Raw genomic sequence first — 16,426 nt, 5'->3', positions numbered from 1 at the left:
CTGGGTTGTGAGATCCCTGAGGGTGAAGATTGCGTCTCATTCATCTCTCTACTCTTAACACCTTGCACGATGTCTGGAATAGAGGTGGTCTTCACTGGCTTTGATTTATATTCAGTTGCACTGAACTGAAATTGCAAGTCCTGGCTTCATAGAGTTTATAGCCCAATCCAGAAGAAAGACATGTTCACAAATAACTGTTGTCAAGACAGAAGAGAACATGGGGTAATATGGGAATCGCAGGCAGGAGGAAATTGAAGTAAAGGCACAGAAGGTTGACTCTGGTAGGAATTTAGGGTGTGCTGGGCAGGGTTGGGCGGTGGTCTGGACTAGTGAAACCAGACCAACAAGTATGTGCTTCACCATGTGGCCATTGGGAACTGGTAAGAAGGCCTCTTGAGCTGGGAAATGACATGATCAGTGCTATGTTTGAGAGAAATCATTTCAGCAAAATGATTTGTAAAAAGAACAGGCTAGACACTGGTAAAGCAATTCAGAGGATCTATTGCTATCATCCAGAAATAATAAATAGGCTATCATTGAATGCTTATAATGGAGGCAAAAGTTGGCATGGCTCTTGAAGAATTGGTAAATTTTAGACAGATTGAAGTGCACATTCAAAGAAGAATATTTAAAAATATTTATTTGTATATGAGTTACAATCAGAGACAAGGCAGGATATACGTGTGTGGGTGTGTCTATATGTGTTTATTCCAGTTTGGTAAATATATGCATTTTCGTGAATATAAAATATAAGCAGCCTGTTGTGCTATAGCATGATAGTTGTATACTTCACACTATTAAAAATTTTCATTATAAAACAATTGTGTCTTTTGGAATAGGGTATTTCAGAGTTAGAATACTTCTTATGTACATTCTTATAAGTTTTATTTTCTGTTAAGATTTATCTTGTTAAGATAAGCCTTTACATTCTGTGCTATATATTTTTAGAGCCATATATATACACCTATATATCTGGGATTGCAACACAGTTCACTGCCATGAAATGTATACAAAAGAGCTTCTCAGAAATGGAGTCCAGCCATTCAGACAAGCAGCTGTAGATCCTAGTGTTCAAAACAACAACTGTTTTCTATGTACAGTGCTGGTTTCATATTTATAGTAGAAGATCGCACCTATTAAGAGTGCACATAATTAAGATTATTTCTCTAACTAACCAACTGCACTATTTCCCGATGCTTCATGCATAGAAAAGTAATGGGTGGAGGGAAATAGACTAAAATTATAAAAGTGATTATCACAGGATTATACAATTGTGAGTGGGTTTTATTTTATGTAGACCCCCAGTTTTATGATGAGCATGTACTATTTTTATAGTCAGGAAAAAATAAGAGCTGTATAGAACAGGAAGAAGGGAAGGAAAGGTATGTTAAGTGAATTTGCATCAGCTTGAGCAAGCTGAAAAAACACCCTTTTGTATCAGCAACTTCCCTCAAGTACGTGCACCTGCTTCAGAACAGTACATGTGAGGCAGTCTTAACCGTTATGACTACCTGCTGCTAGAATAGTCCCTGAGCTGTGTACAGTCTTGTAAAATGCAGTCTGGACAATGAAAGCCACATGCCGTGTGTTTTCTTCATTCTGTTTTCACTGGAAATCCGAGCTTCTGACCCCATTGCCCTGCCAGGCTGTTGTAATGCCCCCCTTCCTCGCCTGTGGTCCTCTCTGCCTTTCCATCCATTTTTCAAGCTCTGGTCTTATTAGTGTTGCAGAAGCGTGGCTCTGGTCATGCTGTATCCTAGTGCCCTATGACCCTCTTCATCCCTGCGGCTCATGATTCCCTCAACATATGCTCCAGCAGAACTAACCTATCAATTCTTGCAAATAAATGCCTTGCACTTTTCCAGTGCTGTGCCTTTTCTTGGAGTGACCTCTCTCTCCCTCTAGTTTGCATTCCCATTTACATCCTGCCTTGTTTTTGAGGATTCATGTTACGTTTTTAAGCTCTTCTGGATGCTAATCTCTTTAGTTTCAGGAGCCATGTCTTCCTCAACTTTTGTAGCCACCACCCAATGCCAAACCAAGAGCCTTTCATATAGCAGATGTTCGATAAATGTGTATTGAATTGAATTAAATCAGTACCTGCAGGAACACTTTGACAAATCCAATTAGAGAAAATTATTGTTCTAAAACTGTGGCCTAATCACTATAAGTTTCCTATAGTTTACCTTCTAATCAGTAGAAGTGTTTTGTTTTGTTTTGTTTTGTTATAGTCTTTATAGGAATTTGGACAACTCATTGTTCCCACCCAGACTGTGCCTCGGAAATAATTTTTAGAACAAAGGATTACCTTAACTATAAAATGTTTTAGCTGTTTTTGCCTTAGTGTTTTTTCTTTAAATCGTTGCGCTTTTTTTCATTTTTTTACTATTAATAACTTTATTTTTTTAGAACAGTTTTAAATTCACAAAAAAGTTTAGATGGTACAAAGTTCCCATGTTACTCCTACCCCCTGCACACAGTTATCCCTATTATAAGCATTGTGCATTAGTATGCATATATGTTACACTTAATAAACCAGTATTGATACATTTTAGTAAGTTTATTCAGATTTCCTTAGTTTTTACTTACCTAAAAACCTAAAAAGGACCTAAAGTCCTTTTTCAGTATCAAGATCCCATCTTGTTACATTTAGTTATTTAGTTACCATATCTGCTTAGGCTTCTGTTGTCTGTGACAGTGTCTCAGACTTACCTTCTTTTTAATGAAGTTGGCAGTTTTGAGGAATACTGATTAGGAATATCATAGAATTCCCGTCTACTGGAATTTATCTGATGTTCTTGTCATGATTAGACCAAGTTTATGGATTTGGAGAAGAAAGATCACAGAGGTCACATGTGACTTTTATCACTTCATATCAAGGGTATGTACTACCAGTGTGACTTAAGACTGTTGACACTGACCTTGATCATCTGGCTGAGGTAATGCTTGTCAGGTTTCTCTACTGTAATGTAATCCCCCCCTTCCATCCTGTACTCTTTGGAAGGAAGCCAGTGCACACAGCCTGCACTTAAGGAGTAGGGAGTTATGTTCCTTTAGGGTAGAGTATTTACATAATTTATTTGAAATTATTCTGCAGGAATTTATCTCTTCTCCATTTATTGATTTATTCGGTCATTTATTTATATCGGTATAGGTTCATGGATATTTATTTAGTACTTCGGAATATAATCCACTATTTCATTTTGCTGCTTAAATTGTTCTACCTTCAACCATTGGAAGCTCTTTCCATTGGCTCCTGTATGCCTGTGGCTGACCTACCCCCCACCAAGCACTTCTTTACTTTCTGACACTACAAGATGTTCCAGGCTTACCTCATGTATTTCCCGTTCTAGTCCTGGAATCACCCGTTCCTCCTAGAAGCCTTGATTCCCTTTATTAAAAACTGATACTAGAACCAAGATTTGGGCACTAGGTGTGCTCATTGCTACTAGTGAGTCAGTTCTTTTAGGCCCTCTCAACTGACAGAGCAAGGAAATATATATTGTGTATATTAACCCATTATGTGCACATATCTATAAATATTTCTATATATATCCATCTGTGTCTACATTAAATAAAAGTTTATCCTGATATCTCCAACTCTGATTCATTACCACATGGATCCTTCTAGCCCCTTCTTCCTTACCTGTCAATTTCCACTCCAACAGCGGGAAACCTGGCTGTCACAATCTGCCAATTCTTGCTTAGTTGTTCATTTCCAGTACACATGTAGAGCAGGATCAGAATGGTTAACCAGTATACCTATGGGAAACAACTTTATCAGTCAGAGTACGGTGCTTACAAGCTGCTTCTTTTACCTTTAATCTTAGGGGACTCCATTTATTTCCAGAGTTACTTGGGTCAACCTTTTTCCATCTCCCACTCACGTTTTTAAAATACATTTGTGGGGCACCTGGGTGGCTCAGTAAGTTAAGCATCCAACTTCAGCTCAGGTCATGATTTCACAGTTTGTAGGTTTCAGCCCCGCATCAGGCTTTCTGCTGACAGCTCGGAGCATGGAACCTGCTTTGGATTCTGTGTCTCACTCTCTGCTCCTCCCCTGCCCATGCTCCGTAGCGCTCGCTCTCTCTCTCTCTCTCTCTCTCTCTCTCTCTCTCTTCACAGTCTACATTCTTTCCTTAGATCCTCCAACCTCCTAAATGATTTTTTTTTAATTTGCATACATCAAAGTTCACTCTTCATGCTATAAAGTTCTGTGACATAGCTGAACAAATTTTTTCATTTTCCTCTAATAGCAATTATAATAAAATTGTTTTTGGCACATCCTGTATATAAAGTGAACCCAATGCTAAAGTTATTTTGTCAATTTTAAAAAGACAAAATTCAACATTAGGTATTCAGGACAATTTAAGCATGGTAATAATTCTTCTCATAGCTGACTGTTCATCACTTCACAAAAGAGGTATATTTGGATAATAAACTTGAATGAAATGTTTACTGGGGTTATTAAACAAAGCCTTTGTGGACTTATAAAACATTCACTGGATCTCACCTGCATGCCAGGCACAGTGCTTGGCACTGAAGATACCAACATTACTGAGATATGATAACTGCAGGACCCTGCATTGAGTGCATGGTTAGAAGTGAACAGGGTATACTGTGGAAGCAGAATGGAGAGCCACCTACTGAACCATCCCAGTGGGGCTGAGGTGGGGTTTGAGAGTGCCCGAACTGCAGTGTAAAGGATGGAATACCTAGAGGGAGGCAGGGAATGTAAGGGAACCATTCATGGACAGAAGATAGACTAAAGTTGCCCAAGGGTGTTGGTAGCATGATGTGTGCAGGAAACTGCTAGAAATCATATGTTGTTAGAGTTAGAAATAGAAGGTAGGTTTCGTTGAAACCGTGAGGCTAGAGAAATACACAAGGACCAGATACAGGAAGGCTTGTAAGCCACAGTTTTATCTTATGGTTAATTGGGAACTCTTATAAATTGAAAGCAGAAGAGTGACATGGTCAGGGGAGCAGAGAAGGATGGACTGGAGGGTCAGTCATAGTAGACAGACAAGAGGCCAAACGCTCAAAGTATTGAAGAGCAATCATTGTACTTGAGAGCTAAGAAATGACTTGAGTTTCCTTGAGATGCTTGAAGTCAAGTATAGAGAGCAACAGTTTGAAGAGTTGTAGTATGTGGAGGAAGGCACTCACTATGCCTTTTTTGTTTTGTTTTGTTTTTTGGTTTTTATTATTTTGTTTTGTTTTTTTTTACTCCATAATCCATTTTTATTTCCTAATATGCTATGGATCATTTTTTAATATGAAATTTATTGTCAAATTGGCTTCCATACAATAACCAGTGCTCATCCCAATAGATGCCCTCCTCAATGCCCATCACCCACTTTCCCCTCCCTCCCACCCCCCATCAACCCTCAGTTTATTCTCAGTTTTTTTGTTTTTTTGTTTTTTTAATTTTTTTTTCAACGTTTATTTATTTTTGGGACAGAGAGAGACAGAGCATGAACGGGGGAGGGGCAGAGAGAGAGGGAGACACAGAATCGGAAACAGGCTCCAGGCTCTGAGCCATCAGCCCAGAGCCCGACGCGGAGCTCGAACTCCCGGACCGCGAGATCGTGACCTGGCTGAAGTCGGACGCTTAACCGACTGCGCCACCCAGGCGCCCCTATTGTCAGTTTTTAAGAGTCTCTTATGGTTTCCCTCCTTCCCTCTCTGTAACTTTTTTTTCCCCTTCCCCTCCCCCATGGTCTTCTGAAAGTTTCTCAGGATCCGCGTAAGAGTGAAAACATATGGTATCTGTCTTTCTCTGTATGACTTATTTCACTTAGCATAACACTCTCCAGTTCCATCCACGTTGCTACAAAAGGCCATATTTCATTCTTTCTCATTGCCAAGTAGTATTCCATTGTGTATATAAACCACAATTTCTTTATCCATTCATCAGGATGGACATTTAGGCTCTTTCCATAATTTGCCTATTGTTGAAAGCGCTGCTATAAACATCGGGGTACAAGTGCCCCTATGCCTCAGCACTCCTATATCCTTTGGGTAAATTCCTAGCAGTGCTATGGCTGGGTCATAGGGTAGATCTGTTTTTAATTTTTTGTGGAACCTCCACACTGTTTTCCAGAGCGGCTGAACCAGTTTACATTCCCCCCAACAGTGTAAGAGGGTTCCCATTTCTCCACATCCTCGCCAGCATCTATAGTCTCCTGATTTGTTCATTTTAGCCACTCTGACTGGCGTGAGGTGATATCTGAGTGTGGTTTTGATTTTATTTCCCTGATGAGGAGCAACATTGAGCATCTTTTCATGTGCCTGTTGGCCATCTGGATGTCTTCTTTAGAGAAGTGTCTATTCATGTCTTCTGACCATTTCTTCACTGGATTATTTGTTTTTCAGGTGTGGAGTTTGGTGAGTTCTCTATAGATTTTGGATACTAGCCCTTTGTCCGATATGTCATTTGCAAATATCTTTTCCCATTCCATCGGTTGCCTTTTAGTTGTGTTGATTGTTTCCTTTGCAGTGCAGAAGCTTTTTATCTTGATGAGGTCCCAATAGTTCATTTCTGCTTTTAATTCCCTTGCCTTTGGAGATGTGTCAAGTAAGAAATTGCTGCGGTCACTATGCCTTTTAAAAAGAATTCTGGGGGGCGCCTGGGTGGCGCAGTCGGTTAAGCGTCCGACTTCAGCCAGGTCACGATCTCGCGGTCCGGGAGTTCAAGCCCCACGTCAGGCTCTGGGCTGATGGCTCAGAGCCTGGAGCCTGTTTCCAATTCTGTGTCTCCCTCTCTCTCTGCCCCTCCCCCGTTCATGCTCTGTCTCTCTCTGTCCCAAAAATAAATAAACGTTGAAAAAAAATTTTTTTTAAAGAATTCTGGGGCATCTGGCTGGCTCAGTTGCAATAGCATGCAACCCTTGATCTCAAGGTTGTGAGCTCAAGCCCTACACTGGGTGTAGAGATTACTTAAATAAATAAACTCAAAAATTAAAAAAAAAAAAAGAATTCCGTAGAAAAGTCATTCAGAACATGCAGAAGTTTGTAGGAATTTTCCATAATCAAAAGCCGCTATTGATAACAGAAAAATTAATGGTGTGGTCAATTAAAACAAGGTATCCAGAATGTACAAAAGATTCAGAATATAACAGACCAATCCTTAGACAACCTTAATCTTACTAAGAGAAATTGCTCACCATTCTAGATAAAATTGGCCAAGGGAGAAATACAGATTATTATCTTTTATTCAATATAAGGAATATTACTAGTAGAAGTAATATTTTTAAAAACTCAAAACAGCCTGAACTGTTCACCATAAAAGTTTATCAGAGATGAAGCAGTTCTGATTCATAAAAATTTAAGTATAAAAATTAACCCAGAAAAAAGATAATCTCACTAAAAATATGCAGGAGGTAAAACTGAAGTGGCTAACACTCTACACTGTAAAACTTGCTACTGACTAAAATTTGGCAGATGAACCAAACCTTCTTAATACAATTTACACCTTTAAAACTAATACAAACAAATTGGACTTGGTAGAAGTAGTGACCACAGAAGCCTTTGAAAGATGACAGGGATAAACATCTTGATTGGCTGATTAAATCTTTGTCATAAAATTTACATAGGGAAGAATTGGAACCTATGATGATAATTTTAGTAAAACAATACTGAAAATAAATAAATTGAGGAAGGTTTTAGCTGAGATATATGGGAAATTAATCAAGGAACTGTCTTAATGGAATTAACTCTAGAAAATACCTTTCTTATGAAAATTTCACTCATATTGACATGTTTCTGATGAAACTGGGGGGAATCAAACATCATCAGGGTGAAAAAAATAAGTGGGGCCGAAATATCTTTGATCTTCTCACTCCCATGAACTTTAATGGTGAAAGGAAACTCAGTTGGACAGTGTCAGCCTGGCGGTGGTCACCATCAGTGTACCTACACTTCTGACAGTGGCCAAGGATGTCTGAGTGACAAAGAAGGAAAGTGCCTCCCTTCCCAGAAGGCTTTAGCTTTTGATAAATGCTCCATTTATGGACTTATTTGTATCACACCATCTTGTCCCAAACAAGAATGTAAGTCAGCTAAATATATATACATATATATATGTGTGTGTGTGTATATATATATATATATATATATATACACACACACACGTACATATACATATATAAATATATAAAATATATAAATATATAATATAATATATTGTATGTATTATATACGTAATATATAATATATAAATATTATTATATATAAATATATATAATATATAAATATATATATTTAGCTGCCTTACATTCCATATATATGCCACATACACACACACACACACACACACACACACACACACAAGGTAAAATAAAATTTCAAATAAATGAGTGAAGATATCATAGTTTTGAGAACTATTCTGATTTGCCAGTCTAGCAATATGTCAGGCATTCATTGCAGCAGTTTCTTATTCCATGTCTCTGGATCTCTATAAATGGCTTCTTTCTGAGAATGAAATATTGCTTCTTTTTCTTCCCAAATACATCAGTTCTAACTCATCTTTAGATTCATTCAATCCACTGTTCCAGTTTAGTAGTTTTGAAGTAAGCATCTTGCTATGCACTTTTCTTTGGTCTGGACTCCCTTTCCCATCTTATCACCTCTTTGTTTGGATCCTTAACATATGCTTTCTCTGTCCCAGAGATGTCATAAGTCTGTCATGTTTCTTCTTTCTTGAATTGAGTATTTCATCAAGTACTTGGACTTTGATAGGATCCAAGAGACCAGAAATGTCTTTTTCAAATACATAAGAAACAGTTAAGAGGAAAAAAAAATAGTAAAAGATACAATTAATATATTTCATGAGAGAAGCCTTGATACCTTTTTTATTTTTGATAAACCCACTTTAAAAAAGAGGCAGCTGCTGATACAGGGTATCAATGAGGATCGCATGGAAACTAAAATCCTGTAGACAAATCACATCACCTACCTGGTTCTCGTTTTCCCTTGATGTTGTGGTCTGTGTTACGGGGCACATAGAAAATGTGAGTCTCTGCTCTCGGGGTGTATGTGAAGGTCCTGTTACCTTCTCCGTTAGATATTAAACACAAGAACAAGAAACAAACTAAAAATAGATATACCACAGTGTGGAGCAATTACAGAGGTTTTAAAAAGTGCTGCATGTTTTTAAACAGCCTGCCTAATGGATGTCCTAGTAAGCCAGAATGCCCTTAATTGATATTTCTTCTCCATAAATAGTGTAAAACCCATTTATCAAGTGAATGTATGTTGCACTCCTACTCTGTGCCCAGCTCTACGCTAGGTATACAGTAATGAACAGAGACAAGACTGCCCTCATAAGCGTATGTTCTATTGAGACAGGCAGAGAAAGTTCCAAGAGACTCAAAAAGAGAAAGAATCATAAATTGTGATAAGAACCAATAAGACAAAGGATGAAGAGAAAGAAAAAAGAGGGGTTGGTGAGATAAAACCTAGGTGGTAAGATACTTTCTCAAGGAAAGTATCACTTAAGATGAAATATTGCTACTTAAGAGAGGCAACCAGCCAAGAGCCAGAGTGGGAGAGAGTTTTCCAGCAGAGGCAACAGCATGAGCAAAGCGCAGGTCAGGGTGCCTGCTGGTCAGAGAAGGAGTAGAGAAGGCTTGGAGGCCTTGCAGAGCCTGCGAGGGGCTCTGACATCGACGGCAGTGTTTTTTTCCTTGGACAGTCTGAAGCTTGCTCTCTAGGACTGCTGCATGAAGAATAGGTCGAGAGAGGATGCTGCAGAAGCAGGACACCTGTTCAGGCATCAGCACCACATTAAAAATTAAATACAACGTACTTAAGGCCACTGACTGTATGTACCCTTAGAAATGGTTAAAATGGGTGAATTTTAAGTTGCATATATTTTACCCCAATTTGAAAAATTAACATAAACAGGAAACAGGCATTCCCTAAGCACACATTGCTGTTAATACCGTTCCTTCCCATCTCAGACCAACAGGAGCCCCCGGGAGCACCGAGCAGTACAATGTGGGAATGGTCGGCTCGCACGGGCTGGAGACTTCTCACGCAGACACTTTCGGCAGCAGTATTTCAAGAGAAGGAACCTTGATGATAAGAGAGGTAAGTTGGTATAAAAACTGTGAAGAGGAAGTGCTTCCTTCACTGGTATTTATATCAGAGCTTTCGCAGAGAATGCTGGCAGCGTGTATTTTCAGCATAGTGAATGGGGGTGGGCAACCAGAAGAAACACGCGCTTCTAAATGGCTGAGTGATTTCAGTTGTCCACCGCCTTCTTTCCTGTATCCTTCTAAGCTTCCGCAGTGTGACTTAATTACATTAGTCCGAATTCTTCAGTAGGAGCTATGCAAATCAGAGTATAGAATTTGAGCTTGAGGATATAAAACTGGCAAACCCAGATGTTTCCTACGGCAGCGAAACGGGAATGCATGGCTTCACTCAGTAGCATCTGAGACCTTGTTATGCCTCTTTTCCCCATGGCTTTATCCTTGTGGGTTGTATGTATAGAAAATGGTTAGAAGTTCCAAGAAACGGTGATATCATCTTATCTGATTAAACCAACATTAAAAGGCTATTGAGCTATTTTTATTTAAAAAAAAAAAAAAGAAATATGCAGATCTACTTAAAAACGTACCTATTGCTTTGGGTGATTTTGGTTTTTTATCTGTATTTTTATTTTTTTAAGCTCATTTACTTATTGAGAGAGAGAGAGAGAGAGAGAGAGAGAGAAAGCGAGTGGGGGAGGGGCAGAGAGGGGGAGAGAGAGAATCCCAGGCAAGCTCCACATTCAGCGTGGAGCCCGACGTAGGGCTCAGACTCACAAACCATGAGATCATGGCCTGAACCGAAACCAAGTCAGACCCTTAACCGACTGAGCCACCCAGGTACTCCTGATTTTGTGTGTTTAAACTCGAGGAACATCACTTCATTTGAGTGGGAGGCATGTGCTCGCTTCACATGCACTTCCTCACTGCATCTGTGCCAGCCAGAAGGGCCTTGACAAATCAGAATTTGTCTTCTCTTCTTTCACACTTCATCATCACCACGTAAATTTGACAAGTCTCTGCTTGGAAGGAAAACAATAGCTGGTAACATTGGGCAAGAATTACTTGATGTCCCCCCCGGGTCTGTGTTATCCTCTATAAAATTTCGTAAATAATAGCGTATGACTCATAAGATGACCCAAACAACACGAGTGTGAACTGTGTGAATCCACTTATATGTGGGTTTTTTTGAACACAGTCCAATACTATAAATCTATTTTCTCCTCCTTATGATTTTCTTAATAACATTTTCTTTTCTCTAGCTTATTTTATTATAAAAACATAGTGTATAATACATACACAAAATATGTGTGAATCGACTGTTTATGTTATTGATAAGGCTTCCAGTCAACAGTGGGCTATTAGTAGTTAAGCTTTTGGGGAGTAAGAAGTTCTACTCAGATTTTCTTTTTTTTTTTTTTAATTTTTTTTATTAACGTTTATTTATTTTTGAGACAGACAGAGCATGAACGGGGGAGGGTCAGAGAGAGAGGGAGACACAGAATTGGAAGCAGGCTCCAGGCTCTGAGCCGTCAGCCCAGAGTCAGACACTTAACCGACTGAGCCACCCAGGCGCCCCTCTACTCAGATTTTCAACTGCACTGGGGGACCATGCCCCTAACCCCTATGTGTTCAAGGGTCAACTGTAATTTATTTCATTTCACTCTCCTTTTACTTGTTATCCCTTCCTACTCTTGCCTCTGAAACAATGCATATCATCTGTCATTCTACAGCCAGGATAGTTTGGGAAACCATAATAGCAGGCTTTGCTCTCCCAGGAAAGAAAGGAAGTGTAGTTTTGAGATGAATAAGGCCTTTGAAGTAATAATTGGCAGAAGGTCAGTAACTGGAAAAGTAGTTCACAAAGCAACTTGCTAGAATTTCATGATATGGCCCTGCCGAATCTTTGAAGTAGGCTTTGAAGAGCCCTATCCTGTGAGCCTGAAATAAGAAATGGACTTGGCCGCACAAGCTGACATTGTGTAGTGCTGGTATATAAATCTCCCAATGTGGTGAATGGATAATTCTGATGGCAGTATAGAAGGCTGCTGTCATTCTAACTTGCTGCTTGGAAAACCTGAGGGGAAATGTTCTGAGTGAGTGACTCTCTGACTCTGCTTTCTAACGCAGTTTATAATTTGCTAGAGTCGTTATGACAAAGTCAGTACCTTGAAGAGGATATTGGGAGGCGCATTTTCAGTTGAGTTGCCAGACATATCCAAATGGCTCTGTGTTATTTAAAGCACCCCAGTATTCTGTGACCACAGCCAGTCACTTTGAAAATAGCACTCACCAGTGTCTTCTATGAATTTGATATAATAAGGGCCCCAAAACCTTTTTGTCCCTCAGTTTCTAAATGCCACCTTTTCCAAAGGTGGGCTTTTAACATAACAACCTTGAGTTGGAATCATTAAAAGTACAGGTATCACAAAGGCAAATGCAAATAAAAGTATGCCCTTGACAAAAAAATAAGAAAATAAAATGAAAACTCATAATAGAGCTTAGTTTATAGGGTGCTATAGTTCAGTTCCCCAAGATGAACATCAAAGAGAACTCACTCAAGACAGCATTCTCATGGGAGTGGACAAGATGGTTCTAGAGGAAAATACTGGCTCTACTGCCCACAGTCCTGCCAAGACACACAAATTTGCCCTATCAATGCACACCCTGGCCCTCTGGTTCTACCTCCCCCTAACCTATGGTCCCAGAGGACCTTTCCCTACTCTAGTTCTAGAACAAACCACACCAGCTGTCATCTACCACATCGTCTATAGGGACCCATCTGTCAGAAGAGCTATTCTCCCTTCCCAACTTCCCCTGTTGCCCATTCTTCACCCAGCAGATCCCCGTGGGTCTGATTCAGCCTTCCTTTACTCCTTGAAGCCTCTCTTGGGACTCCATGGGCCTCTGTCCATAGCACCTTTCCTACTGACCAGCTGGTAATGGGAAGTGATAGGAAAAAGAATCCACTTAAAACAGGCGTCCACTCGAGCTCCAATCAGCTACGGCCGAGAGCAGAGCCACCTATCATGGCAGCAGCCCAGAGCATCTGGGCTCTCCCAACAGACAGCCCCTGATTTCAGCACTTACAACCTGTGTCACTCGGAGCAAGTCAGCTGACTTCTCTGCACTGCAGTTTTTCCATGTGTAAAGTGAGGATAATGGGAGCTGGCCCGTGGTGGTATTTGAAGGACTGGGGGGAATACCATACCTAAAGGTTGGGCATGGTCCCAGGCACAAGTTGTTACTCAGGGAAATCTTAGTGCCCACCCCCATGGGAACGGTGAGGGCGTGAAGACTGTAGAAATTGTTGGGCTCTGTTACGGAGGTCCTGGAGGGCCAGGCTGTTGTTCATTTATCTCTGTATTCCTAGCAAAGTGCCTGGTACACAGAAGGTATTTAATTCAAAGGAGCTGGTTGAATGGACAAAAGGCCGATGACTCAGAGTGGGGAGATTCAGGGGTCGGTCACCACTGGATTCCTTCAAGCTTCTCACTGTCTGAGCCGTTTCCCTCGTTAGCCTCTTCAGGTCTTTGATAACCAGTGCATCTGCCTCAGCTTTTGGCTCGAGGCAGAATGCTGGGGATAGAATAGAGAGGCCGTAAAACTGTAAAGAGGCCATGTGTGATTTATGCTACTGGGAGATTGGGGGGAAATGTTAAAAAGCCTTTCAGTATTTGAACAGAACTTAGAAGAAAGGAAAAGCTGCCCAGTGCACATAAAATAGGAGACAGTGAGATAAATTAGGACTGGACCCTGTAAATGTCATTGAGAAGACAAAACGTTCGATCCTGAGAACAGGCACTAGTGCAAGCTGTGGATGCATGAAGACTGTGTGGACAAAATGAATCCAGAAAATGCCCCTCTCCTGGGCAGCTTGCAGGCCAGGAGCATGTTGCCAAGAAATAGAGGGAACCGCAGCTTTACAGTTATTTCTTAAGCTCCCCGGTAACATCCGTTACATGCACCCCTTCAGGAACTTGGGAATCTGTTTCATCTCCCCCCAAAATTGCCTCCTTTCACTTCTAGCCAGAAGCAGGTGCAGAGTGGTATTTGTAAGACAAGGACAGGCTCTGGAAGGGGGAAGCCAGGCCAGTGAGCCCAAGCCAGCCAGCCCCAGGGAAGGCAGGGAGTATGTCTACCTGCCTTGATCCTGGCCAATCCCTCCATGTTCAACAAAATGCCTCACACTTAGTAGTCACTCAGGAATGCTGGGTAAATGGATGAAAGAAAGAAAAGGCAAAGAAGGGAATCATTGCTTCATCAGATCTGCTCTAAGAAACCTCAGTGAGCTAGTCACATAAATGTTAAATCAGAAAGCACAATACTGCCCAGGCCTGCAGTGTGGCTACTGGCTTTTAGGAAGCAGAACTGTCTATTAATCCTGTATTTCTTCCCTGGGATCTTTGAGAGGAGGCTTTGTTTCGCAGAGCAGTGGTTTCCAAACTTGTTAGGTCATACAATCCTATCAGTAGTAAAAATTTGAGAGCATGCCACTTAATTGCAGTGTATTTATTTATAACTCATGCATTTGTCCTACTTCTCATATTATATATATATTACAAAATACCTTGAAAAGACGTTAAAAAGGGATGCTATACAAAATAGTTCAAATACTGTTACTGACTATTCCTTGTTAGTCATGACGACTTCCGTTTTTTACTGCAAGGCACCATACTTGCTTGTAAGAGATTCAGTATTCAGATTCAGTAGCAGACACACACCTGTAGCTTCAAATAATCTGTGGTTTATTTCAGTACATTTTTTTTGTAACTCCTGCCCGATCTGGTGAATTAATCATTGTTTTGACCTCATGACTGACAAAGAGCCCTATGATCTGGGCAGATGGCATCTCTGCGTTTTCTTGGCGTACATGGTATGTGGGTTATTAGTATTATCTCATCCCAGCCTCTGTGTTTCAGCAGTATTTTAGGTCATGTATGTGTCTTCGAGGTTCGCATCATTGTAACCTGGTAATATACCTGCAAATCCAGTCAACGGTGCACCCACAGGCACACACACACACACAAATACTGCAGGGGAGAACTGTGCAAATGCAGACCTCAGGAGCTCAGCCCCTCCACCTGCCTTCCCATGGGAACTCCCACTTCCTGTGTGACCCTGACTGCCCTCATGCAGAAGCAAAAGGCCGCAGGGTCAGTCCATATACTAAGCGTGAACAAAGTTTAACTTCTTTTTTATTTTCTTAGTAAAATATAAATGTAAGTGTTATCTTCCGCACACCCCAGCAGGTCCGTTTGGGGACTGTGCCTGTGCTGTGTGAGGGGTGACACCACTCGGTGGCCTTCACCCTCCCTCTCTAATCCCTCTCTGATGCTCCCCATGTGTTGTGCCCCCTCAGACGTCTGGAGAGAAGAAGCGGTCTGGCCACAGTGACAGCAATGGCTTTGCCGGCCACATCAACCTCCCAGACCTGGTGCAGCAGAGCCATTCCCCGGCCGGGACACCAACCGAGGGCCTGGGACGCGTCTCCACCCATCCGCAGGAGATGGAGTCCGGAACTGAGGTAGGTGCTGGGCAACAGGCGTGACGGCTCTGTTCTCCTGGGGGTGCAGGGGGTGTCAAAACCCTGCTGTCTTCAGGAATAAGGCTTTGTAAGCTCCCTGAGATGTGTTGGTTCGGTTGCTATATAACTATTTACACAAATACTTTAATGGACGAAAATCATTGGAAGCTGAGGGGTAAAAAGATCTGATACCATCTGGCCCAATGCCTATTTTTACAAATGACAGTACTGAGGCTCAGAGAGGTTAAGTGACTTGCCCATGGCACACAGCTAGCTGGTGACAGATCTAGGACTAGAACTTGGATTTCCTATCTCCCAGGCCAGTGAGAGAAACTTTAGCCTATAGAGATCCCATGGCCAACGGTTGAGGTTCATGTTTATATTGATTTAGTCAAACTAGGTTTGACTTAAAATGAGGTTGAAATTCTTTGTTAAATGAAAGATAAAAATCAATAGATAGATAGGCTCTCATCCATCTTCTTAAACTCCAAATTGTGTGGGAAAGGGAGAAATGGGATATTTAGCTTGCCTGTATAGAAACAGTCCCTGGAGACAACCTGAATAAATACAGTCTGTTAGGCAGTGCTCATAGGTGTAGTTATCCAAGCCCGACCAGTGGATGAGTTCATGGGGCTTGGTCATGTTTCATGAATCACACGGAGGCCCTGAAGGAAATCATGAAGCATATGCCCTAGTGTTTTTGATGCTGTCCACACATTAACTTTTTATGATACACCCTTTGGATTCTACCTCAAGGGAAAAAAACAGAAGTGCCTTGGGAGGCCGCATATCCTCTTGTGGCTTCCCACAGTGTGGTCAGGTTTCCTCTGCCTGAACATGTCTAACGGAACCTAGAAGAACC

At 41.1% G+C, this 16,426-nt stretch overlaps 1 protein-coding gene across 10 annotated transcripts in view; it reads left to right on the top strand.

Annotated features, from left to right (window-relative positions):
* Positions 1 to 16,426, top strand: part of TNIK (TRAF2 and NCK interacting kinase) — a 399,001-nt gene that overhangs the window by 360,765 nt on the left and 21,810 nt on the right. For all 10 annotated transcript variants that reach the window (XM_040480745.1, XM_040480740.1, XM_040480737.1 and 7 more), the window contains 2 exons: positions 9,966 to 10,095; positions 15,400 to 15,564. In XM_040480745.1, coding sequence (XP_040336679.1) covers positions 9,966 to 10,095; positions 15,400 to 15,564 — 295 coding nt within the window. The remainder of the gene's footprint in view (positions 1 to 9,965; positions 10,096 to 15,399; positions 15,565 to 16,426) is intronic.

Source organism: Herpailurus yagouaroundi, unplaced genomic scaffold (assembly GCF_014898765.1).
Source record: "Herpailurus yagouaroundi ecotype Mexico unplaced genomic scaffold, PumYag 159, whole genome shotgun sequence".
Taxonomy (NCBI): Eukaryota; Metazoa; Chordata; class Mammalia; order Carnivora; family Felidae; genus Herpailurus; species Herpailurus yagouaroundi.
The sequence above is the reverse complement of the archived record's forward strand: the minus strand, read 5'-3'. Positions and strand labels throughout refer to the sequence as shown.